Consider the following 26798-nt stretch of genomic DNA (forward strand, 5'->3'; position numbering starts at 1 on the left):
AAATCTAAAGGTTTAAATTTGTATTAGAAATTAAAGTGTTCTGTTTCTTTGGGGAACAAAAAAAAATCATGTGAAGAGTAGTCTGAACAGTACCCAACCTTTCTAATATAGTCTATTTCTTGTATAGATTTGTCTAAGGTTTTGCTCTTTTGTAAGTTCATCTTTCCCTCGCCATTAGAAGTCCTAACAGCAGATGCTAGAATAATTAAAAACCTATCACTGCAGACTCTTCCGTCACATAACAGACTAGGAAAATGAAGGCAGTTTATGGGTGTCCTTGTCTCACTTTATCCACCTCTCCGTGGCTGACATGTAGGCTTTAATGTGCATCCTTGCACCTCTCCTTCGTCAGGAAGCCTGTCTCTGGGGATCACTTGCAGAAAATAGGACATTGAGTCCATAATTAAAGTAATCTCTTTCCAGGCAGATGCTGCAGTTGGCTCTGTTATCACATATTACAAAAGGCATCTTGAGGGTTATAAAATGTGCAGCAAATAGCTTTGGAGATGAGAAACAGCAATTTTTCATCTAATTTTGATCCATAGACATGTAAGTACTGTATTGCTACTTTTTGGTTTTGAGCCAAATAACTATTATGGTGCTGAGATGAGCCGGGCAGTAACCAAAATTAAAGAATACTTTAGCTTTTATCCTCAAAGTGAGAAAAGCTCTTTTGTAACCATCTTTTGCACTTAGCAAATAAGGAAGCCATCTCAAATCTTAGCATTAATGCCTGCAGGCGGATTTAGAAGAAAGGCTTATGTGGCTTAGCTTTATAGCCATACTTTCAATATATTTGCTTAAGTTAAAACCAGGGTTTGATTAAGGGACCTACGATCTTAGCTCCTTTGCAACTTGAGTGTACATTTTTAATTAGAAGTCTTTTCACTGTTTATCTTTTCTGTAAAATTTAGAACATTGCTCTTTTAAATATATGTGAGCCCAGATAACTAATATGCTCATAATATTCATAATCCCTTCTATAAATACTAATAGAGGAAATGGATGGAGGAGATTTAACTATCACTTTTTTGTTTCCAGCTCAGGGTTTGTCAATGTCGCTAACCAAACTTCAATACTGGGAGATGCTGAAATGAACGTGAAAATAACTACTTTTGTTTAATATTTATGTCTCAAGGCTAAATAAGGAAACTTATGGATGTACACTTATGATATTTAACTTTAAAGAGGCTATCTTAAAATTCCAGAAAATATGTGATTTAAATTTTCTTATTTGTTTCTAATAATAAAGTTTTAGATAGACTTGGGCCATTCAATTAAAATTATTGTTAATAATATTAAACCTTAAGTTATTGAGTAATAAATATGTTTGTATTTCAGTGTACTTAAGCCTTAAGAATTAATATTTAGAAAAAATTATGTAATGTTCCTTGAATTATTAGAGAAAAACTACTGTGAATCAAAATTTTAAGTTATTCATATAGTTTTATTAAATTATCAAATTGATATTTCCAGGGTATCCAAAATATTATAATATTATAATATATATATATATATATATATATATATATATATATATGATATATAATATATGTCACCCATGCATGCCTTGAGGTAAAAGAAACAGAGTATAAGCTCTAATTTTCTAACATATAATCTTCTGGCATATTTATGACTTCATGCATTTTTTTCACTCACGTATATAGGCATTCATTCACACATTCAACAAATCATTTATTTAGTTAAAATTAAGATTACCTTTGATTGACAAATCACAATTGTGTTCATTTATAGGGTATGATATGACATTGTGATATATTTATACAATGGCATGATTCAATCAAGCTAATTAACATGCCCCTTACCTAACTTATCCTTTGTTTTTTATTGAGACTCTCAAAATTTACCACTTCAGTTACCTGGAAATATACATTAATATTGACTATATTTCCCCATCCTGCTTTCTATCTGAACCTTTGTACCCTTAGATGAACAACTCCTCCTTCCCTCCATTCTTACAACTACCCCCAGGCTCTAGTAATCATCCTTATATACTCTCTTCTTCAGAATACAACTTTTTAGATTCTGCAAAGAGTGATATCATGTGGAGTTGGTCTCTTTTTGTGTCTGGTTTATTACATTTAGTATAATGTATTCCAGATCTAATCATGTCACAAATTACTGGATTTCTATCCCCTCCCATTTTAAGGTTAAATAGTATTCCATTGTGTATGCATACCACTTTTCTTCATCCATTTATCCACTGAAGCACACTTAGGTTGTTTCCATATCTTGGCTATTGTGAATGCTACAATGTATGTGGGAGTATATATTACTCCTTCAAATACTGATTTCAGTTTCTTTAAAAAAAAAAAAATATATATATATATATATATATATATATATATACACACACACACACACACACCCAGAAGTGAGACTACTGGGTCATATGGTAGTTTCAGACTTAGTTTTTGAGGAAATGCACACTATTTTCCACAATGGCTATAATAATTTAAATTCACAACAACAGTGTATTAAAAACCCTTTCCTCTGCATTATCTATAACTTCTTTTTTATCTTTTTCAAAAAATAATTTAACAGAATTTTTATCTAAATAATTTTATGTCATTTGCAATTTAAGTATTAGAAAAACACACTCAGTACTCTGCCATCTGAAAGGCAATTTTCAGTTTTTCATATTTCTTTCAGCTATTTCCTTATATTAATGTAGCAACATCAACTTACTTTTGCCTAGCATTTATCTGGCGTGTATCTTCCCCTCTCTTTTCTTTCAACATTTATGTGCCATTATGTTTAGGTTTGTCTCTTGGAAGCAATATGTTGCTGAATTTTGAAATTATGTTCTGAAAGGCCATGTTACAATTGTAAATTTTTTTAAAAAATTTATTTTTTAATTTGTTCTAATTAGTTATACATGATAGCACAATGCATTTTGATTCATTGTACACAAATGGAGCACAACTTCTCATTTCTCTGGTTGCACACAATGTAGAGTTGCACCATATGTGCAGTCATACATGTACCTAGAGTAATGACGTTCCTCTCATTCCACCATTTTTCCTGTCCCCATGCTCCTTTCCCTCTCTCCCACCTTTTGCCCAATCAAAGTTCCTGCATTCTCCTCCTGCCATCCCCTTGTTATGGATCAGCATCCACTTATCAGAGAGAACATTCAGCTCTTGGTTTTCTGGGATTGGCTTACTTCACTTAGCATGATATTCTCCAACTCCATCCATTTATCTGCAAATGCCATAATTTTATTCTTTTTTAATGCTGAATAATATTCCATTATCCATTCATCAATTGTACAATTTAATCTGTTTATATTTTTTGTAATTATTGACTTATTTATACTCATTTTATTTATCTTATATTACATTTTATACTTCCAAGATTTTAAAATTTGCTTTTCATTTATTTTGGTGGATTAATTGTATTTTTAATATCTCCCTATCCCCTTTCCATTCTGAAAGTTCTAATTTTATTTCTGTTCTTTGTACTTACATCTTCAACAATCATGCTTAATCAAAGTTATAATCTTCTTTCAAAATAATTTGAGGATATTTAATACTTGTTTCCTTCTTTTCCTCAACATAAACACTAATGTTGCTTAGAATTTTAGTTTTACATCGCCTTAACACACTATCCTATAATAGTTATCAGTGTATATTTTATAATTATACTTGCAAAGCCACTGCTTAGAGTTCTAAGATGCTTGCTAAATTTCTTTGCTCAGCATTAATTACTGCACTATGCCATCAAATTTCTTGTATCCTACTCTTTTCTTCTGATTTTATTTCATTTTTACTGAAAGATATCTTTAAAAACCTACCTTAAAATGATCTATGTATGGTAAAAATCTCAATAAATATTTCTGAAAATATATTCTGTTTTCACATTTGACATACTTTATGTAGTTATGGAACTCTAAAATGACAATTATTTTTCTTCATTACTTTGGAGACATTCTACCTTTGTCTTCTGACATCTCTTGTTACTGATGAGAAGACCACTGCTAAAGTAAATATTTGGGTAGTCTGTCTTTTCTCTTTTGTTGTTTATGATATTTTCTCTGTCTTCAATATTCTGAAAGTTCATTATGATCTACATTACTGCTAAATATTTTATTTATCTTGCTTAGATAGAAAAGACTCATATCTTTCTTATTCTAGAAAATTCTCCATTTTATTTTTAAATTTACCTTTTCTCATTCTTTTTATATCTCCTTGTAAAACTTCTATTAGCTATTAATTTCTTAACTTGGTGTTTTTTACCAGATTAATCATGTAAACCAGGCTCCTTACATTTAATTGTTTTGTTTCTTATAAGTAACATTTTCCCTAAAGGCTCCAGGCAGATGACAAGTTCTCTTGCTGTTTTTACAGGCAAAGTTGGAAAATACTTTGAGGCTCCATGCTTCTTACAGTGGACTCAGTTCCAGCTCCTTCTCTTTTCTTATCTCTGGCTATCTTTGAAGGGGGTCAGTCCCAGGATCTAAACAGGTTAAAACTCCAGAACTAAAATCTAAATCCAGGTTTACTATATCCATAGGTCACCAAAATGTTAGCTGGAATCTCTCCTTTCTTCTGGACTCTGGTATTTCCACTTTATTTCAAATATATATATTTCCAAATATATGTATATTAATGTTTGCTCCAAATTAACTGGAATTTCTATGCGATTTTAATAGTTGAGTTCCTGCTATGCCATCTTAGTCTTCCATGATGCCAGACATCTTCTACACACAACATTTTAATGTGTTTGAAACTGTATCACAGGAACAAATGTTTAGATGTTTTTGCCACTTAAAACCAAGCACCTCCCAAGTTACTATACTATCTTTAAAAACACAGATAGATAGCATAGGATAGTGCTCAAAAGAAAAAATTCTGGAGCAAAGCAGATCTATCTCTGTGAGCTCTTCAATAACTCCATCAGTAATGGGTGGTTTGGGGAGAGAATGGGAGCTGAGGTTGCCCAGTACACAGGTTCTCAGGAAACAGAAGTTGCTGTTTTAACTATTATTATTATTATCATCATAATAAAATTACATTCTAAAATCACTATTGTTCTAATATTGATATTTTAACTATGAAGCATATGAATATAAGTTTTCACAGGGTAAGAGTACTTTAGAAAATGTGTAGAACCTAAAACACTGTGGCAGAGGGCAGGAAGGGGTTGGCAGAGTGGAACAGGAACTGAGACCTACAGGTAGGGACACAGGGGAAAGATTCTTACCTCAAGGCTCCCAAAGAGTAGCACTCTGTCCTGAGCATTGTAAGAGAAAGTAATCAGAAGCAATTCTCACTTGTCATACTTGGCCCACCATTGCCCATAAGAATGTTTAAAGACCATAGAAACTGCTGCACTGACAAAACTAAAACGAACCATTAGGTAACCAGCTTTTAACATAAAATAGCCTTACTTGATGAGGTTAGGAGTTATGATGGTTCAGGTTCACAGAAAAAATCCAGTTTTGCTTTATTCCTTCTATAGGTCCTTTGAAGTGTATGATTACCATCTTTAAATGTCAAGGTAATATCAGAGGAAAAGATAACAGATTATCTAAGCTTGTCTTGCCTATTAGAAATCTATGCTGTTCAATATAATAGTCACTAGCCATTTATTGCTATTGAGAACCTGAAATGTGACTTGTACAACTGAGAAACCGAATTTTAAATTTTTATTTAATTTTAATTAATTTAATTCAAATCATTACATGTACCTTATAGTTACTACATTAGAAAGTACAATTTCAATATGGGCTCAGTGGCATATGCTTTTAATCCCAGCATCTCAGGAGGTAGAGGCATGAGCCGTTTCAAGGCCAGTCTGGTCAAGTCAGTGAGACCCTGTCTCAAAAATAAAATAAATAGGGATAGGGATGTAGCTCCTGAGTAGAGTGTCCCTGGGTTCAGTCCTTAATACCACACACACACACACACACACACACACAAAGTACAATTTCAAACACATTTTAGAATATGTATATATGTATATACATGTGTATGTGTTATGGCTTGGATATGTGGTGCCCCCAAAAGCTCATGTGTGAGACAATGCAAGAATGTTCAGAAGTGAAATGATTTGGTTATGAGTCTATAGCCACATCAGTGGTTTAGTCCACCTGAATGGATTAACTGAGTGATAAATTAGCCAGGTAGGGTGTGGCTGGAGCAAGTAGATCACTGGGACATACCTATCAGGTTTATGTCTGTTTTTTATCTGTCATGGATTGAGCTGCTTTCCTCTGCCACATCCTTCAGGCATGATATTCTGCCCTACCTCGGGGCCAGAGCCAGAGTTGGTTGACCATGGACCGAATCTCTGAAACCATGAGCCAAAATAAACTTTTTCTTCTAAACGTAAGTTGTTCTTGTTGGGTCTTTTGGTTACAGAAATGCAAAACCTGAAACTAATACAGTATGTAAGTGTACGTGTGTGTGTGAGTGTGTGTGTGTGTATCTCTATATAGATAGATAGATAGATAATCGCCAACAAAATAAATTCTTAAAAGGTTCTTATCTGGAAGAAGCAGTCCAAATTTTATTTAACATTTATAATAATGACTTAAAATATTTGGATATTTTACTAAAAGCAGGGTTTCATAATATACTGCCACGAGCATACGTTATTCATATAACTCTATTGGCAAACCATGAAGGTGTTCCTGCCATGGGAAAGGTTCATCCACCTGTTCTCACACATCATCGTCCTCACTAATTTTGACAGTGGAGGCAGTGTGGGGGGAAAATTACACTTAGGACTTCTAAGATTGTTTAAAATAATTTTAATAATATAGGAATAACCCAGATCTCTGTCTATATTTTACCTATGATATTTCTACTAGATTTAGAGAACTTCTAAGAATTGTAATGCATTAAGCATTTAGATCTTTGGTCTTTTGCTTTCACAAATGTTCCCTGTGGTTTCAAGTAAGAAGTGCCAAGCCCAGTGGTAATCCACTTAAATAAACCATAAGACCTTGTAATAAGGAGCTTCTTGTGGGTTCCAAACCTCAGTCCATTTACTTGAGTGCTCTCTAAACATTCTCACACGATTGCATGAAAGGAAAAGAAGAGGGAAGCAGCTGTTTTGCCATAGACCTCTTTTTTCCTAGACGTAACATTAGGATAAAGTAATATTTTTGTCTAAAAAGATAAAAATCAGAGTTTTTAAAAAACAAATTCACTAACATAATTTCCTAGTAACACAACCATCTTTGGACCCTGGTTAAAAATATTTCATTACTGGAAGTCCCACTGTAAAGCACCCACTGCTCTGATGGTCTTGTGATTTTAATGCAGAGAAAAGTTTCCTAGTGGAGATTCTGGAAGATTTCCCTAATAGAATCAGGACTGTTTACACAGCAATTTCTTGGAGGGAGGAGGAGGAGACGCAGGAAGGGAGAAAGGAAAGAGAAAAATGAAGGGAGTACTCTTGCCTTTTGAATATCTGTTAAATTATTAAAGTATGTTGTATCATCCATATGACAAAACCAATTCCTTCAAAACTTCTTGGAGATTGATGGACATATTTAATCTCAACTACACTCCCCCAAATTAAACATTAAATCCCCAGGAAGCATCCTGACCTCATTTGTCAAGGTGTGGATACATAAGAACACACATTAGTCCCTCAACCTAGACTGTCTGCCTGCCCACACCTAACTGGCTGCAGAAAGTTGATGAAGACCAGACCCTGTGGGGAGCGAGAACTATCCATTAGGCTCTTAGCCATTTACCTTTAAGGATAGATGATATATATTTTTTAATCCTGGCACTCAGAGGAACATTTTTGAGCAGCCTTAAAATATTTGTTATGAGTTAGAAAATGTCTTTAAAAAAGAAAAACTAGACCATCAGAAAAACAAAATAGCAGAACTGTGATTTAAAAGACAGATAAAATTCCTCCTTCAGAAAACAATATATCTGGTTTTATCTCACGGTATGGATGTAATAATTTCAGACTTACCTGAGAAGTAATTTATTTTTGCATCAATCTATGTACAATCTTGAAAGTAAAATAGAATTTGTGTCAATTGTTGGCACCCTTATCTGTATATAGGTATGAATGCACTCCCAATAGACCCAACCACGGGGGAGTCCCTGCTCTTATTCCAAATGTTTAAGTAACAAGGCAAATACATTTGTGATGTTTTCATCTGATGGATGGAAATAAATGGGCAACTACATTATCTTTCCTGAAGAACTCCCCAGACAGGCTGGAATGGCTCTCATCAAAAATTAAAGGCATCTGAGAGACGCTCAAGGCAGCACTTCAAATCTCTGCATTTGTATTATTTCAGGCCTGTCAGGTGTTCAGAAACTGCTAGTGTCTTCAATTTTTCCAGTGCTTTTGTTCTCTTATTTAATATATTTTTAAGAAAACCATCCCTCCAGGAGTTACTTCTGTTAGAGTAGTAAATGTTCAAATATGGCCCTGTGTTCCTCTTTGCTAATCTGAATTCATTCTTGTCAATGCTCGGGACCTTAAATAGAACATTACTCAATTCATTCTGTTTTCAGTCTTGGTGCCGCTCGATAGTTGAATGAATGAGACAAAATTTCTGTGTCTCCTACTGAGATATATTTCAAAATAAAGAGAGTAAACACATGATGGCCACTTTAAAAAGAGATTCTGACACCACACTGCAAACTATATAATTTAAATGGTATCAGTGCCATATTTTACCATAGTAAGATGGACAGTGATTATTTCAAAGGAAAGTGAAGTAGTAAAATCACTTGCTTTGAAAACAGATTGCCTTTTCTGAATCCAGGCTGTGTTCCTCTTTAGGTAAATTACCTAAGAGAAGTTATTTAACATCTCTGTACTTACTTCAATTTTCTCATCTGTGAATTGAGATAATAATAGTACCTATTTTAGAGAAAATGAGTATCAACGGATTAAATGATGAAAACTGCTTAGAACAATGGCAGGCACATAGGAACATTTCAAAAATATTATTAATGTTGTAATTGTTTTAAACACCCTTCCCTTTCCTCAATAGTTTCTCATCAACTTTTAGGGGTAAATGACTTAGAGATTTCCTTTCTTCCTTCCCTTCTATCCCTGTCTTTCTCTACTTTGCCTCCTTCCTTCCCCTTCCCTACCTCTGCCCATCTCTCCCGCCTCCTCTCCTTCCTCCATCTCCTCTAAACTTGAGGCTTATTAGTCAGTAAAAAAAACCAATGATCAAATATGAAAATCTAGAAAAACTCTATTGCTATAAGATCTGAATGCTGCACAATTTCTGGGTGAAATTACCACTTAAAATATAAGTGGTAATTTATCAACAGGTGCCATACAAGTAACAGTAAAATAATTTGGGTCCATTTTCTCCATCTGTGAAACTATAGCCCACACCTGATCCTGAGAGCTTCCTCTCCTGTCTCTCACTTGATTATTTTTAACAAGAAAGGCAGTAAGCAGACGGACCAAATGAGTAAGTGGCTGAGTGACTTGCTAAAAAAAACATGGTCTATATTCAGACAGAATGTCACTTATTCTTCACTGGGTAAGGAACACAATATATTATATAATTGTATTAATTTTCAGTTCAAATAGTCTATAATTCCTGGATATTTGGAATTTTTTTTCTAAAAAAAGGATTTTATATATATATATATATATATATATATATATATATATACATATATATGTATATATATATATTTAGTTGTAGATGGACATAACACTTTTATTTATTTATCTTTATGTGGTGATGAGGATCAAACTCAGCGCCTCACACCTGCTAGGTTAGCACTCTACCACTGAACCACAACCCAGCCCTCTCAAAACAAGGATTTTCTGACCATGACAGAGAGGAGGTGTCATTTGGTAAAGCACCTTGAGGGTTTAAAATCAGAGTCCATCATACATTTGGCTGTTCTGAGATCACATAATTGGGTGTAATGTCAATTCTATTGTCAGTCTTAGAAAGACCATGTGTGCCAAGCTGGAGAATATCATGCTAAGCAAAATAAGCCAATCCCCAAAAACCAAAGGCCAAATGTTTTCTCTGATATGCAGATGCTGATTCACAATAAGGGAATGGGGCACTAGGGAATAATAGAGGTACTTTGGGTTAGAAGGGAGAGAAGGGAGGGGAAGGAATATGGGGATTAGAAGGATAGTAGAATAAATTGTATGTTATTACCCATGTGCATATATGATTACACGACCAGTGTGATCTACATCATGTACAACTGGAAGAATGAGAAGTTGTGCTTCATTTATGTATGATGTGTCAAAATGCATTCTACTGTCATGTATAACTAATTAGAACAAATTAAAAAATTAGAGGAAAGAAAAAGAAAGAGCTTGTGCATGGTAAATGATAAATGTTAATTGCTGAATTTTTTCAAATATAACACACCAACAATTATAAGTCACTGTGTAATAAAGTAATTATCTATTATAATTGTAGGGTGCCATCAAATGAAATCTACTTCATAGATATTGAAACACTTATCAGTATTTTAGAATCAATGAAATATATTTTAGCTATTAATAACTATTTATTAAGAAACTTCTACTACACAAAGTTCAGTATTTAGGAAATACTAGGTATATAAAAATACTATTAATAGCCTCTGACCTTTGGGATTTAAAGCCCAACTAGAAAAAGAAAGCAAGCATGTGAAAAATTGAATAATAATATGAGTTAACTAACAATATAAGAAAGTCATAGAGAGCCAGGCACAATGGTACATGCCTATAACCCTAGCACCTGTAATCCCAGAAGTTGAGACAGGAGTATTACAAGTTCAAAGCCAGCCTCAGCAATTTAGTAAAGCCCTACACAACTCAGTAAGACCCTATCCCTAAATTTAAAAAAAAACTCAAAAAGGAATATAGCTCAGTGATTGAGTGCCCCTGAGTTCAATTTCTGGCACACACACACACACACACAAGTGATATAGAATTTTTCAAAAATGCACATAAACATGGCTGAAGTTTGATTTCTAAGAAATAATTCTAGTAACTAGAAGAGAATGTGAAGGTTCTCAACACATAGAAATAATAATATTTAGACAACACATACAAGGGACTCTTCCTTCCCCCAAATCAAACCTGAATCTGATAGAGGTTCTAGATTCAACTATGCATCTGCAGGAATTACAGAGGGCAGGTGACAATGCAAGAGGATAAACTATATTGTAAAATTGCAAACAACAAAATTCTGATTCTAGGATAAGTGATCTACTTTTTTCAACAAAAATTTGCAAAGAGAAAAATGTGGAGGAAAACCTATGAATTTAAAGACTTAAAAAATTTATTTTTAAAAAACAAATCTTTAGTGTATAAGGATACATAGTTGGAAAATAAAACTATGAAGAATATAATAACAAGCAAAAAGAAAAAGTAATATTATTTGAGGACAGAAATGCAAAGTACTCTGATTTGATCTATATACATTATACACATGTTATCAAATTATAACTCTACCCTATAAATGCAAATATTATGTCAGTTAGAATAAAATTTTAAAAATTGAAATAGATCCCTATCTTTCACCCTGTACAAAAATCAATTCAAAATGGACCAAAGACTCAATATAATTTTGTGTGTGTGTGGTACTCACAATTGAACGCAGGGCCTCCCAAATGCTAGGCAAGCACTCTACTAGTAAGCTACATTCCCAGGGATCAAAGGCCTAAGTATAATACCTAAAACTTTTAAACTGCTAGAAGAAAACATAGTGGAAATACTTCAAGATATAGGCACAAGCAATGATTTCCTGAGACAGGTATATTTTCCCTAAAGCACAGGGGGACAGTAAAACACCAGGTCCCTGAATGCCCCATTTCTGTTCCCAAAATACCTAGCCAAGATAAGGGAACAATGAGAGCAAGCCTTGGCTGCAAAGTTCAGATACATATTATCTTGAAGGACACTGGCTTTCTCTTCAGTACATTGGGAGCTAGTTATCTGTAGAAAGCTTCCTTCTTGCCTGTACATGAGAACTGTTGCTCCTTGGGATGTTGGTAATCCAAGCTAACTAAGAAAGCTTAACCTGATGATGTCATTGCTTCTGCAGCCTAACATAAAAAACCCCTCTGAGAGGAAACAGAACAGAGGGCACTGTGGAAAGGATACATGTCACTCATCTAGCTGGTTGCCTCTGGACAAAAGACCATGACAGAGAGGAGGTGTCATTTGGTAAAGCACCTTGAGGGATTAAAGTGCTACCCGTCAGCCTGTCACCACTGAAACTCTTCTTGGAGCAGTCTCTTGTAAGCTTTCCCCAATAAAATATATGTCTCCCATGCTGTTTCTGTTATTTGGCCTGTCTGTAACCCATCCTATGGCCCTGGCACAACTGGGCTCTGGACAAGACAATAGGACTCCCATAGCTCAGGAAATAATAGCAAGAATCAACAATTAATCAATTAATGTAATTTAATTGCATTAAATTACAAACAAAAGAAAAATTAACAGAGTGAATAGTCTGCCTACAAAACAAAAGAAAATCTTTGCCAGCTACCCTTCTGACAAAGGATTAATATCCAGAATATATAAAGAACTCAGAAACCTTAAAACAAAAAAACAAAACCTAATCAACAAATGGAAAAATGAATTGAACAAATACTTCTCCAAAGAAGAAGTACAAATGGCCAATAATTATGCAAAAAAGATCAAAATCTTTAGTCATTAAGGAGATACAACTTAAAAAGAACTACACTGAGATCACCTCTCACCCCAGAAATCAAGAATACAAATAATAATAAATTCTGTCAAACTGGGGAAAGGAATTCTTACACACTATGGATGGGAATGCAAATTAATACAGCCACTATGGAAATCAGTATGAAAGTACCTAAAAGAACTAAAAATAGAACTATCTTAAGATCCAGGTATACCACTTCTCAGTATATATCTTAAAAAATTAAAATCAGCACATTATAGAGATACCTGTACACCCAGGTTTATCACAGTAAAATTCACAATAGCCAAGGTATGGAATCAGCCCAGGTGCCTGTCAACAAATGAATGGATAAAGAAAATGTGGCACATATACATGATGGAGTTTTACTCAGCTATAAAGAGCAATAAAATCATGTCATTTTCAGGAAAGTGAATGGAACTGGAGATCACCACATGAAGTGAAATAAGTCAGATTCAGAAAAATAAGCATCACCTCTTTTCTCTCATATGTGAAATAGAGAGTAAAAGAAAGATGACATGAAAACAGAAGGGAGACTGGGAAGAGGAAGGGAACCAGGGGAATAGGGGATGGGAGGTTAAGAAAGGGTAATAGAATAGAGAAAATGATCAAAACAGCTTATATACACTTCTACAAAAATGCCACAATGAAACCCAATATTCTGTATAGTTAATATGCACAAATTTTAAAAAGAATTCTTCCTACCTTTAAAAACTAAAATTTTAACTTGAATTTCATGTTAATCGGAAAAGATATTTATAGTATACAATATATTTACCTCCAAATGCCTCAGGCTTTTGTGTTACTTTGTTTTTGTTTACTATGTAAAATTGATGTTGGATATTAGCAATCCCCTTCAAGTATTGCTGGACACTTACTAATTACGAATTCTAACCTTTACATGTAGCTCTAGTCAAAAACAAACATTTTGCCCACATAATAAGCAGCTACTCTATGTAACTTCAACATCATCATGGCTGACAATAAGGAGATTAACCATTTATGGAGAATGCTAAAAATATAAATTGTATCCTCAAAATTTGACTGGAAAATATAGGTAAGGGTGTATAAATGTCTTTCCAGTCAGTAAAAATTACTTATAACCAAATGATATTTTCCTGGCCTCCTGCAAAGAAATTAGAATTAAGACTTAAAACTCTCAGAAGGAAATAGAATTTCAGTATCAATGGGATTATAAGTCATAGAATATAATTTTTAAATAGAGTCAATTAAAAACCTAAATTTGTTTGGAAGTTGACAGTTCTATATTGCTGATATAGATTTACTTTGTGTTTTATCTTTTAAAAACGCAATTCTTATTTTAAATTAAAGAAGTTATATATGACAAGAATTTGCTGAACTTGGTGGCCCCTGCCTATAATACCTGTGATGTGAGAGGCTGAGAAAAGAGGATCACAAATTTGAGGACATCCTGGGTAATTTAGGGAGATTCTGTCTCAAAATAAAAATGGCTGGGGATGTGTCTTGGTGATAGAGCACCATAGTACTGCATGCATGTACACAAACACACACACAAGAATTTACCCTTCCAAGTGTCAACACACAAGAAAACATGGTAAGAGCATCAGGGATCACAAGCTAAAGGAAATGACAACATAAAACATCATATAATTCAAGGGACATTTTCCTGGATATCTATATATGAGACACTGTACCAAATATGGAGGAATCAAAAAGAAAAATTTGTCTCTGTCTAATCTAATCTAAGAGAAAAGGCAAAAAATTAACTCAAATCAGTAAATTATAAAGTATAATGTGCATTCTAATAAAGTTACAAGCACAACATGTCAGTATGTATCACTTTTGTTGTTGGCATCTTAGCAAGTTTTTAAACAAGCTTTGAAAAAAACGTAGAAATTTTAACAATCTGCGTTGAGAAAAAAACAGCATTCAGGGGCAAGAGAACAGCATGAAGAGAGAAAGCCAGGATTTTCAGGACATTGTGGCAAATCTTGCCAGTTTGTCCTCTATCAGGAGGTACAGGCTATAAGAGATAGAAGATAATAAAACAGCAGGATGGGGAAGAGACTTCAAATCCATGCCTTCAGTAGAGAATTTCATGCTTATCTAAATTTTGAGTGATCAAGGTTTGGCCTTAGGAAGATTAGGTGGATATCAATGTGTAGGGTGGACTGGGGGAGAAGCAGGCCGGAAGTGTGAGGGCAGTAATGAAGTTTCTGCAGTTATCTTAGCAGGAGGTACTAGAAGGAAAAGATTCAGGTACAAAAAACTTTCTATGGAAGAAAATGATTGGATTAAATGCCCATTGGCGATATAGGATGAATATGATGTTAGCAGCCTACCTCACCCAGAAACTAAGCAAACAGACTATATAGTCAGTGGTGTGGGAGCCATAGGATCTCCTAACACTGAACTATATGTTGCCAAGGCGGGGGAAAGGTAGTAGTGTTCTGTGAGTACACAGGTTTTGTGGGACTTTGCTGTATGCACAGGAGATTGGAAGAGAAAACCATTCAAGAAACTTCTAGTTTGCTTCACTGCCCACAGAATAACTGTTTCTGATTTGTCTGTGTCTGTGTTACCTTGGCCTACTGGTCACTTCAACCAATATTTAAGGAGTGTTTACTGTGTCCTAGAGATTGTTGCAGACAGCTCTGGAAAATCAGTGGAAAAAAAACCCCAAATTTTGCCTGCAGGGAACTTGCATTTTAGTGGGAAGAGACAGATAATGGACAATGCACATAATTATATAAATGCAAGATAACATGTGGTAAGAGTAAAATATGCTATGGGGGAAAAATCAGCTAACTAAGAAGGATGGGAGTGGTGGCTCAGGAGTCAGTGTTGGGCATTATATGGAGAGATGTAGCAAGTTGCAGTCTCTGAACCTCGATGTGCTAGTTATACAAGGATGCAGCTAAGAGCTGTGTTCACTAACTCCCCCAGTTTCTTCCTAATGAAAACTCATGAGAGAATCCTTAGGTTTTTATACAATACCTGACTTCTGGCCACCACGAATCACCTAATTAATCACATTTCCCTCTTGGCACTAACAGCCAGAAAAGCTCAAAGGAAATTTGTAATCATCTTCCAGTATGTGAAGTCTCAAAGCATTGCTTGTACCTGCTTTCACTTCATTTTCTGAACATTCATTTTACGGTTGTCCTGACTTCTTCAATTACTTTAATCTTTTTATAAACTCACAAATAACGGCATTTACTTATAGGGTACAAGGTGATCTTTTGAAATGTGTTTACACTGTTGAATGATGAAATTATGTTAATTAACATACATAGCTTTACATACTTATCATTTTTTCATGAGAACTCTTGAAATCTAATCTCTTACAGGGAGGTAAATATGAGTAAAACAACATATCAACATATCCATGTATAGACATGTCATAGGAAACCCATTAATCTGTACCATTAATATGAATTAATATTTATAATAATAAAAAGAATACTAGAAAAAAATCTTCTGTCTTAGCAATTTTGAAATCCATACTATAGTCAGTATGCTGTATAATAGGTCTGTAAAACATTCATCTTCACTGAAACTTTGTACCCTTTCAATAACCTCTCCTCATTCTCCATCTCCTATCGTGATTTCACTTTTATTACATTGTTTAATTTTTTCAGTTAAAATCCAATTTAGAAATCTGGAAGTTATAAATGAATACACAAAAATAAATTGCTAAAGCTACTTTATAAAATTTTTTTTTATTTCTTTTGACACCAAAATTAATGGTTTTAATTAAGTCTAACCTATTAAAATAATACTTGACAATAGTTACTCGCCATGTAGCTCATGAAAGGTTGCATTTGCCTTCCATAGCCATCTCTGACACTTTGGATACTTACATGAAATTGACGCAGCCAGTACCAGCAGGTGGGGCAATCCAGACGAAGCTGAGGTTGGTTGTGGGCAGGTGACTCACATGAGAGGCCACCACACTGCACATAAACTGGTTACCAAACTGGTGGTCAGACATGATCCCTGAAAGACAGAAAGGAAGGGACACTGTTATAAAGAGAACAAAACAATTCCTTCCTATCATGGTATAAAAATAATTCTTGACATTTTAATATTAAGATTTATTATGCACCTTGGACTTCATATAAGTTATATAATTTTTCTCTTTTCATTGCTAGAGGAAAATTAATCATTTAAAACAGTATTAAGAAATTACCTACTATAGCATTTACCTTGATTTTGTTGATTGATCTTTGCCCATCAGTAAAATCCACCAGGACCCACCTGCCATTGAATACATTTGAGTTTCTCAGAATGTAACAAGAAAGACAACTACCATGGGGAACTGGGAGGCTTCTCAGTATGAGGATGCTAGGAGGAGCTTGTTAAAATATTTGAGCTTTTATTGGGTTACTTCAGAGAGTGGGGAGATCAGGTTTGCCCAGGAGCTTTGCAATTTTAGTACTGAAAGTCCTGTGATCTGGGACACTCCCCAGTCCTGTTTAAGTTTCAGGAAAAGATGGTTCATCTTCTGGATCTGGGTCATCACAAAGTAGAAGTAACTTTGTTACTGAGTATCTTCATACCAGAAAGGTAAATCTTAGAGTAACCTTGTCTGATGTTCATGTTTTATGAACTTGCTTATGCTCAGCATGAGAACACCTTAACCTAGCTGTGAGCAGGTCAGAGTGATCTTTCTAAAATATGATGCTATTCATCATATTTCTCTACCAAAAAAAAAATCAATAAACCCACATTATCTATAGCAGAACTATCCAAAATAGTAGACACTAGCTAAAATGGTAAATTAATTAAATGTAAATTAATTAAAATTAGATAAAATTAAAAATTCAGTTCTTCAATTGCACTGAAGCTGAGCTGAAGCCCTAGGAACTCACATTTTAAATGCTCGGTAGCCAGCCATATGTGGCTGGTGGCTGCCATATTGGACAGTAGAGAACAGAACATTTCCAGTATCACAGAAATTTCTACTGGATGGTGCTGATCCACAGGATAAAATCAAGATGTCTTCTCTCAGGTTTTTTTAAACCTCAGCTTCAGTACTTCCTGTTCATCCCTTTGTATTTTACACACCTCAAATACAAAAAGAACCCTTTCTCCACATTGGCACAAGCTGTATACTCTATCGAAAATGCTCTCTTCCCACCTGTTCACAATCCCCTGACTGATCCTATATCAAGATTTAGCTCATTTTCTCCTTTGACAAGTCTCTCCTCTCCATCTCCCAGGCCATTTTGCCATACTGAACCATGACTTAATTCCAACATAGCTTTTAGCCCAAGGTATCTGAATGTACTGTTTTCTTACCTTTCAACACTTCTGAAGACCTTTAAATGAACAAATCAAGTCTCCTCATCTACATTCCCCTAGCATCTAGCAAAATATGCACAGTCAATATATTATTTAATTTACTTGTATCTCTGGCCTTTAGTCTCATGATTTAAAAGGCCTTCCTAGTCCCTAAGATTTAAAAACATATTCTCTTACATTTCTATTAATTCATTTTTACATTTACATCTTTAATGTCTCTAAGTTTCATTTTGTTGTGCAGCACAAGGTTATTGCTTAACTTTTTCCCCCCAAAATGGTTCTGGATATCATCATTTCCCCCTTGGTATTGTGAGAGAGTTATCCACTAACATGGACCAGACACATATATCTTTCCACAATGTTGTATCATTTTCTTTAGCTCTAATTCACTGAACATACTCATGTTTCACTTGGTGTTGTGACTAAAGGAATCACAGATTATTTTATTTCATTTCAATCTTAACTACCAATATCTATAAATTCAAGTTACATATCATATATTACACAATGATATATAGGCTATAGAAAGTTACTTAATTTTACTTGACTCTAATTGAAGAAAATGAATCTAAAATAAAAACGAATCTTCTCAAACATTTCTTCACCACTAAAGATATTTAGGAAGGATTAATGCAGCCAGAGAGCTTCAAGTGGCCTATCGGGAACAAAGGCAGAGAGCAAATACAAATGCAGAGTCACTGCAGGTGGTTAGATAAAATTATGAACTAGCCAAAGAGCCTATTCAGAGCACAGAGATGTTGGAGTTGTAATTTATTCTATGCCAGGGTCCAGAAGGAAGGAAGGCAGTTTTGAAGTGGGCCACATCAAGCAGGGAGATCAGCTGAGTTGAAGCCCTAGGGACAGAGTAGGGAGTTCTTAGCCTGTTGACCTCATGACCCATTCACCAGATGGTCTGATGGTAGGCTGGCGTGTGCCACTATACCACCATTGTGGTATACCTTCCTTTTATGTGTTTCAGGTGAGGGGTTGCATCTGCAGAGACTGATAAGCTCATGGGCCTGATTTTTTCTGACATGAGTGTGATACACCCATGCATCCAGGTGCTTCTGATTTAATTTGATAAGTTTGCAAGTGATCATTTTTTATTAGCATGATAATTTTTTCATCACTTTGTGCCTTATGGTTGTGCTGTGTAGATGGTGGCAGTCTACTTTTACAAAATATAAAGACATTCTCCATCCACATGGAGTAGCTCATGTCAAACTACTGCTTTATAAAATGCAGTAACTCAGAGCTAGGCACATTCTATACAAGATGAAGTAAGTCAGAGGGGCACAGTGGGCTCTACACACTGAATTTCATGATGGCTCCTTATAGGTTTCTCTGTTCCCTCACTCCTGTATTCTACCAAAGTGACTTCTCTGAAAGGATGATCATGTCAATCCCCAGCTAAATCTCCTTAAATGGCTCCCCATCAGTTTCCAGAGAGATTAAAAACTCTTCAGCATCAGTTACAAAGTTCAGCATGATCCACACCTCCCTGCTCTCCCTTCTCATCCTTTATGCCTGGCTCCACAGCCCTTCTCTAGCACTGGTGGTAGAGCCTGCCTCACCCACACCTGTGAGCATATGCTCCCCTTTAGTCATAGAAGCCCCCCACCTTTTCTTTCCTCCCACTCATCCCTGCTCAATTAACTGCTATGTGCTTGTCAAGGCAAGGATCCATCTAACTTCTGCTTAACATCAAACACTGACAGAAGTCACTTACTGTGCTAGGCCTAATGACAGAAAGATACATCAGACACAGCCATGCCCTCAAAGACTTCCATCCTCACTCATTGTCCCTGCCCTGTGTTTGAATAGTTGCCCTTCCTACATGTTATAAGCAATTTAATTAACTTTGTTTTTTTACTAAATATATGAATAATTAAAAAAATAAAAACTTCAGAAAAAAAAATAAATATCACCTTAACTTGTGAAATAGAATCTTTTATACTAGAAAGTCATTCAGAATAGGTCATAAGTGGCCTAAGAAACAGAAAAACAAGTCTATATCTGACATGTACAAAATATGCTTTTTTTCTCATTCAAAGTTTTCTTCTTTAAAGCTGCATCTGAGACAAAATTCATCAAGCCGAAGAAACCACAGGGCAAGGAGGAAAAGTGACTCCCAGGGAATCACAGAGTCTCAAAGCAGACTCACAGCCATGACTCAAGCACTGCCACCCACCTCTGAGCAGGCAGCAGGCAGGTACCCAGTGTGTGGAAAATGACACATCTGCAGGAGTCAGCCTGGCCAAAAAAAAAGAAAAAAGAAAAAGTCCAAGCCACAATATTGTGGGAAGGGAAATGAATTGAACAAAATAAGAGTTCAGATCACCGCATTCTTCATAACCCTTCTTAGAAGGTGAGTCAATGTCTAGGCCACATACTACTTGACAGGATTTTTATAAGGCGGCTACTTTTTGTCCCACTCCAGGTGAATATCCCATAGAGTAACATTTTTACAGTCCAACAGTTTAGCAGAGTAGTTCTCCAACTTTCCTATATGGAGGCATCATTGGAAGAGATTTAATAAACACTGGTACCCAGTGTTTATACTGGCACCCAGATTTTGAGCTAACTGGTTTGGAATATAGCTTGGATATTGTTCACCCAGCAATTCTAACTAGCAGCTAAGAATTTGCATTAAAAAATGCCTTAGTAGAAGATTGTTTAAAATTTAGGGCTTAGAATCATACTATTCATATAACCACAATACAATATATAGTTTGAAAGTATCCAACAGAGTCTTACGTTATGTAGCTTAAGAAATTTTAAGTGTGCAGTGGTCTTTGCCTTTTTAACCTAGAACACTGGCAAAGTATACTACTAACACATCATAACTGGCATTTTCTCTGACAACATCTAAAAGTCAGCCATAGTTGTAAAATTCTATTTATCTAAATATCAATCCATATGGGAAAAAAACATTTACAGAATCGCTATCAAACATTGTGTTAAGCTCTATGGAGATATGTACAAGAAATCTGGAGGTAGTCCTGCTCTGAAGTGACATGAGCTGTACATTCTAAATAAACCATTAGAAAATAAGTATGTGCTAACTGGGCGGGATGCAAATCAAAAGTAAAATGTAATTCATTATGATAGCAACTTATGCTTATTGAATATTTACTATGATTGGGTACTATTCTAGGTATTCATGAACACTGACTTATTTGTGAGGTAGAAGTTGTCAAGTTCCCCATCTTACTGGACGGGGCAGTGGGAAAATAGAAATAAAAGAATTTGCTCGAGGTCCTATAGCAAGTGAACAGTGTAGCCTGGGTTCCAACCAATTCCCCCCGCTACACAGTCAGAAAGAGCTTTGTTGAAGTGTAAGAATGGACTGAAGGAGAAGCTACAATTTCCATATTTGCTTTGATTGACATGAAGCAGCAGGAGATAGTCAAGATACTGTCCCCTCGGCTCTGCACACATTGCTGTATAACCTTTGTCAGGGTGTCCCAGCTCAAGTTTTATTCTGACATCTCTGAAACACTGGTCCATAGTCACTAAGCTTCATAGCTCTCTGAGTCCAGTTTAAATGAACAGAACAAGAACAGGACGACATTGCACAAAGGTAGACACCATGAGCAAGGATGCCCTTAGAAAATGAGAACTAGGAGAATGAGAGCAGTCAGAGTTGGATTCTCTCATTCTACAAAACGTAATTTATTGCATCCACCATGATGATGATCTAAATGCCTTCTGTGTCATGAAAGATATATACCATCTAATTAATAAGTGTGATTTGGAATCTCATTCTTGAGATAACTGAAATTAAAATATGATCATGAATTTCAATTTACATTAGTGCTTTCCCTGCTGCATGCTGGATAATAAGATATACATTATGTTTTTAAAACTACTTGGAAAAGTAAAACAAGAGCTATATTAAAAAGACTTAATTATACTATGTTTTTTAAAGGAGGTAGGTACAAATAAAATGTATGCATATGCTATGAAGTTATAATAAAAGATTTTTATGTTCTTGGTTCTGGTTACATATAAACTGTCAAACAAGAAATTTCCACATGGAGTTTCTTCCCCAAAGAAAGATGCTATACTTTTCTGAGAAAACTGGGCTCTAAAAGAAAAAAAAATCACTTGTGGCTCTCCTGATCTAACTGTGGATAAATGGTGTAGATTTTTCTTCAAACTCTGAAGTTCTACACACTTGATAGCTGTTGATTTTAGCAAGATGTTAAAGCATCTGTGTTACAAAACATTTTATTTTTGAATATTGTGTGTACACATTTGAGAACATGGACTATTCAACTAGCAACAACCAATCTAATTCTTTAAGACAACTATTATTTTAATGACATATAGAGATTTTAAATTCACTAGTTTACAAATATCCACTATTTGTCTTCTTAACCAGAGTTGTGGTGGAAGGACAGAAATCTATAGCAGGGTTTCCTTTATCCACATTATACTTGTGTAAGATTAGTCTCACAATGTCTTCAATTATTCTACCATTGCCTCCATGATCACTTTTAAGACAGTGACACACATTTCTGTGCCTTCCGGGATGTCATTTTCCTTGACAAGTCTTCAGTTATTTTAAGTTTGTGACTAAACCTTGCATGAACCCATTTTCCCACAGGAATACTTCTCTATGATTTTAATGTGCATGGCTTGGGTCTTCAGAACTATAACTAGAAGTTCTGTGATTCCCCCATCTCTAAAATAAAATATACCCATTCTCATAAAAAAATGTAGCTCTCCATGTCCAAGAAACACAGTGAAGATTTTATCACCCAAAATAACCCTTGTAGTAAGAAACTGACATATTGATGTTAGGTTTATTCTATATTGTGTGGATGTGGATGACTCAAATCTCTTTAGTTTGTAATTTGTGGTAGTTACTATTAAAGTGGACAGAAATATGTCCTGGTTTATTTTCATGGATTTCAAAAACTAAGACATTAGCAGATGGACTATCACTAAACAGAGCAAGTACATTAAATCTACAGATTTTGTTACATGAAAAATGTAACTTCCATATATTAAAATCATGAAGTCTTAAAAGAAATGTTATTTTATTATTTCAAACACTGGAAGAAATCTTGGTAGAACATTGTGTCAGGATGCCTAGTAATTATTGACTTATTTCTCTATATAAGTAGAAGTATAAATGAGAATGGTACAAAGATTTAAGATGTCTTCTACTTTCTTTCATTTTGATCCTTTGCTTTTTCTTAGATATTTATTTTTCTAGATATCTAAAGTCTTGCATCTGTTAATATAAACAGACTGCTGAAAATCAAATCTGTAAAGTTAGCACTACATTATAAATAAAAAAGAGAAAATGAATTACAGACTTCCTTTTGTTATTCTTTTTTTTTTTTTTTTGGTACCAGGAATTGAACTCAGAGGCACTTGACCAATGAGCCACATCCCCAGCCCTATTTTGTATCTTATTTAGAGACAAGATCTCACTGAGTTGCTTAGTGCCTTGCTAAGTTGCTGAGGCTGGCTTTGAACTCTCCATCCTCCTGTCTCAGCCTCCTGAGCTGCTGGGATTACAGATTAGAGAATAACAAAAAGGAGCCTGGCTACACTGTGCCAGGAGCCTGGCTACACTATGCCAGGCTCCTTTTTGTTATTCTCTAATCTGTTTACATATTGATTTTTTTTCATGCTGTGATTCTTTAATGTGTTAATTCAAATATAAATAACTATTTTTGTACAGAATTCGGATTGTCCATTACTTGCCTTCTTTGCTAGGTCAATGTACTCAAACATTGCAATAAAACCAAACATAATTTTGTATGCCAAAAAGAAATCTCAGAACTTCCTGAAAAATACCTTCCTGAGCCTTACTGTGAGCAGTTGGATGAAAATGGTTGATAAGAACAGTTCCCAAGCTACGGGGTGATGGTGGCACATCCATCCACACACCCACTTTCCCACACTTTATTTTCTAAAGCATTGGATTGGAGGCATTTGGTTTCAGACATGAGTCTAAAAAGCAAAAACAAACAAAACAATTATCTAAAAATCACTCTGCAATTGTATGTTCATGGAAACATATGAGGATCTACACTGTTTCTACACTTTTTGTTAGTTATATAAATAGAGCCTATTGTAATCAACCTGATTCTTTCCTCACACATCTGAGTTACATGGATGAGAGTTTTTGCTGCTTCCCTTTCCACTTCTCTGTGCCCAGTGTCTGGCTCATTTTACTGTCTTCCTTTCACTGGAGAGTCAGTAGAGGGGAAGGGCTGAGAGCATTGACCCTGGAGGTAGTCTTCTGTGCTTAGATTCCTGCTTCACTACCAAGGAGCTGTGGAAATCTTGGGCAGGTTACTCAATCTCTCTCTTTCTCAGTTTCCTCACAAGGAAGGGAATGAGAATAACAGGGTGGCTGTAAACATTAAATTGTAAATATACATGGCACATAGTGCTGTGTGTGTTAGCCATTATTATCATCATCCCCTTTTAGAGATTAAGGAACCAAGACATGATGAATTTAAATTACTTGCCAAGAAAAACAGCTAGTGAATGGCATTGGAACACAGGTTCATCTTCTACCTTACATGGTCCACTGGCTTCCTCCATATCCTTATACCCTTATACCTCAGTTCTGGGACAGACCCAGTCTCAACAAAATTCTGACCAAATCCAGTGATGAAGTGAAAATCACCTGAGAGAAAGTAGGAAGAGTTCTTCCTCCAGATACAGGAACAGGTATAAATGTTCTCATATTCTCTCTCTCTCTCTCTCTCTCTCTCTCTCTCTCTCTCTCTCTCTCTCTCTCTCCCTCCCTCCCTCCCTTCCTCCCTCCTTCTCTCCCTCTCTCTTCTCCCTTCCCTTCCACCCTCCAAATGTCTTGATTTCTCAACAATTATTGGACACCATTTGTCCCTTTGACAGACATGTCTCTGAGTTACATATACATGTGAAGGAACATCTTAAAGTCAAAAATTGTTCTTTTACAGGACAAGGCCATCCAGTTTCACTTAGGTCTCCATGACCACTGAGTTTCACAGAGCAGCATCCTTAGATAAGAGTTAGGTCAAGTCTGCATTGAAACTCTCTGACCTAAAGCTTATCTCTGCTGCCTTCTTTCCTAACCTGCATACTCTCCTTCCCTCTCTAACAGCTGCTTGCTGGTAGATAATCATTACACACTGCTTGCCCCAGACTCTCCTCAAACTATCTGCACCAGGCTGGTTACCTGTCAAGAACCATATTCTGCTCCTGAGACCTGCTCTTGTTTGTGTTAGATTCACAGCCCAACTTCCAGTGTAAGAGCTGGATTTTACATATATACAGGTCAACGAACTGAAAGAGGAAGAGGCTTTAGAGATACACCCTCAAGTCATGTAGGAGACTGAAAAGAGTTCCTGAAAGGCTTTCTTCAAAACAAAGAACTAGAGACTCTTGCCTTCTTGGAATAACTCTAGGTCCTAAAAGCCACCTCCAGTTTTCTCAAACCTGTCTCTTCTTCAACTTCCTCACTACCTAAAGAAATGCCTATTTGATTAATCTAGAAACATCTGGAAATTTATTACATTATCAAAATTACTATTTAGCATTTTGGTTCTGACTTCTGCCTATCATGACTTTCAAAAAAGAAAAGAGAAGATCTTGGACAAAATAATAACTAATATTTACTGAGTATTTAATGATTCAGGCAAAGTTTTTAGTATTTTTCAAAAATTAACTCATTTATTCATTAAAACCCCTGATGGAGTGTTATTGTTATTCTCATTTTATAGAAGCTTTTACTGGTTAAGTTAGCCATGTCACTGATCGCTGGATTGAGCACTAGTCACTTGGAATCCAGCCCTGTCATATTTTGGTGTACAATCACCACGAAATTAGCAAGTTACCTAAACTGTCTTAGTATCAATATTATTTACATTACCCATTTTACAGATAATAGCAAGATATAATCAACAGAACTGCTGGCATAATGAAGTGAAAGAATTCTAGTTGTGATGACTAAAAGCTAAATTGCATATTAAGTGAGTAGGATAGTATTCATTAGGGATTGGAATTTTATTTGCAGGACTAAAAATATATGTTGGTCCTTTTCTGTTTTTAATACACTCCCATAAAACTCCCCTTTAAATAAGTACATGAGCTGCTGATCACCCACAATGAGCATGAAGCACAGTCCAAAGCAACAAACAAGAAGCATGGTAACCCTTGTCTGACTCCAGAAAGGCTCTCCAAGCAAAAACAGGATCCAGTTATCTTAACTGTACCTCCAGATTGGCTGACCTAAAAGAACTGTCCCCAGAAAGGTCAGGTCTGAATAACCTGTGACCGTTGCCATGCAGCCACAGCTCCAGGCCAAACTCTTTCATTACATACTTTATCTTCCTTAAAACGAATAATCTCAGGGTCTTCAATCTTCAAATGCCCACCATCCCAAAGGCACAGTGAACCCTCCTTTTTCCCACGTCTTGACCATCACACTGACACTGTCACATCTCTGAAAGACCCAGTTAGTAGATGACAGTGTTTCTTTACCTTTTTTAAAAATATAATTCTTCTAGGGGCTTGGGCTGGGCTCAGTGGTAGATGGCTTGCCTGGTGTGCATGAGGCACTGGATTTGATTCTCAGCACCAATAAAAAATAAAATAACACCTCTACAACTAAATATATATATGAATGTAAAATAATTCTTCAACTAAAAAAATATATAAAATAATTCTTCTAATAAGCTTTTTTCTAGATAGTTTCTTAATTATCCCCGTGATATTTTATATAAATACAACATTCTATAACTGAAGCCCTAGATATATCTACTGACATTCTCAGTTGTGAAGCATAGAATATAATCTAACTAAAGAAATCTTTGCAGATACTACATAGCTTCTC

At 35.3% G+C, this 26798-nt stretch overlaps 1 protein-coding gene across 1 annotated transcript in view; it reads right to left on the reverse strand.

Moving 5' to 3' along the window:
* The window catches only part of Reln (reelin), a 473157-nt gene that overhangs the window by 312850 nt on the left and 133509 nt on the right, over positions 1-26798 (reverse strand). The window contains exon 3 of the mRNA XM_046464128.2: positions 16507-16642. Within this exon, the coding sequence (XP_046320084.1) occupies positions 16507-16642 (136 nt within the window). The remainder of the gene's footprint in view (positions 1-16506; positions 16643-26798) is intronic.

This window comes from Marmota monax, unplaced genomic scaffold (genome assembly GCF_021218885.2).
Source record: "Marmota monax isolate L192 unplaced genomic scaffold, Marmota_monax_Labrador192_F-V1.1 WCK01_AAM20220418_F8-fsc00065, whole genome shotgun sequence".
NCBI lineage: Eukaryota > Metazoa > Chordata > Mammalia > Rodentia > Sciuridae > Marmota > Marmota monax.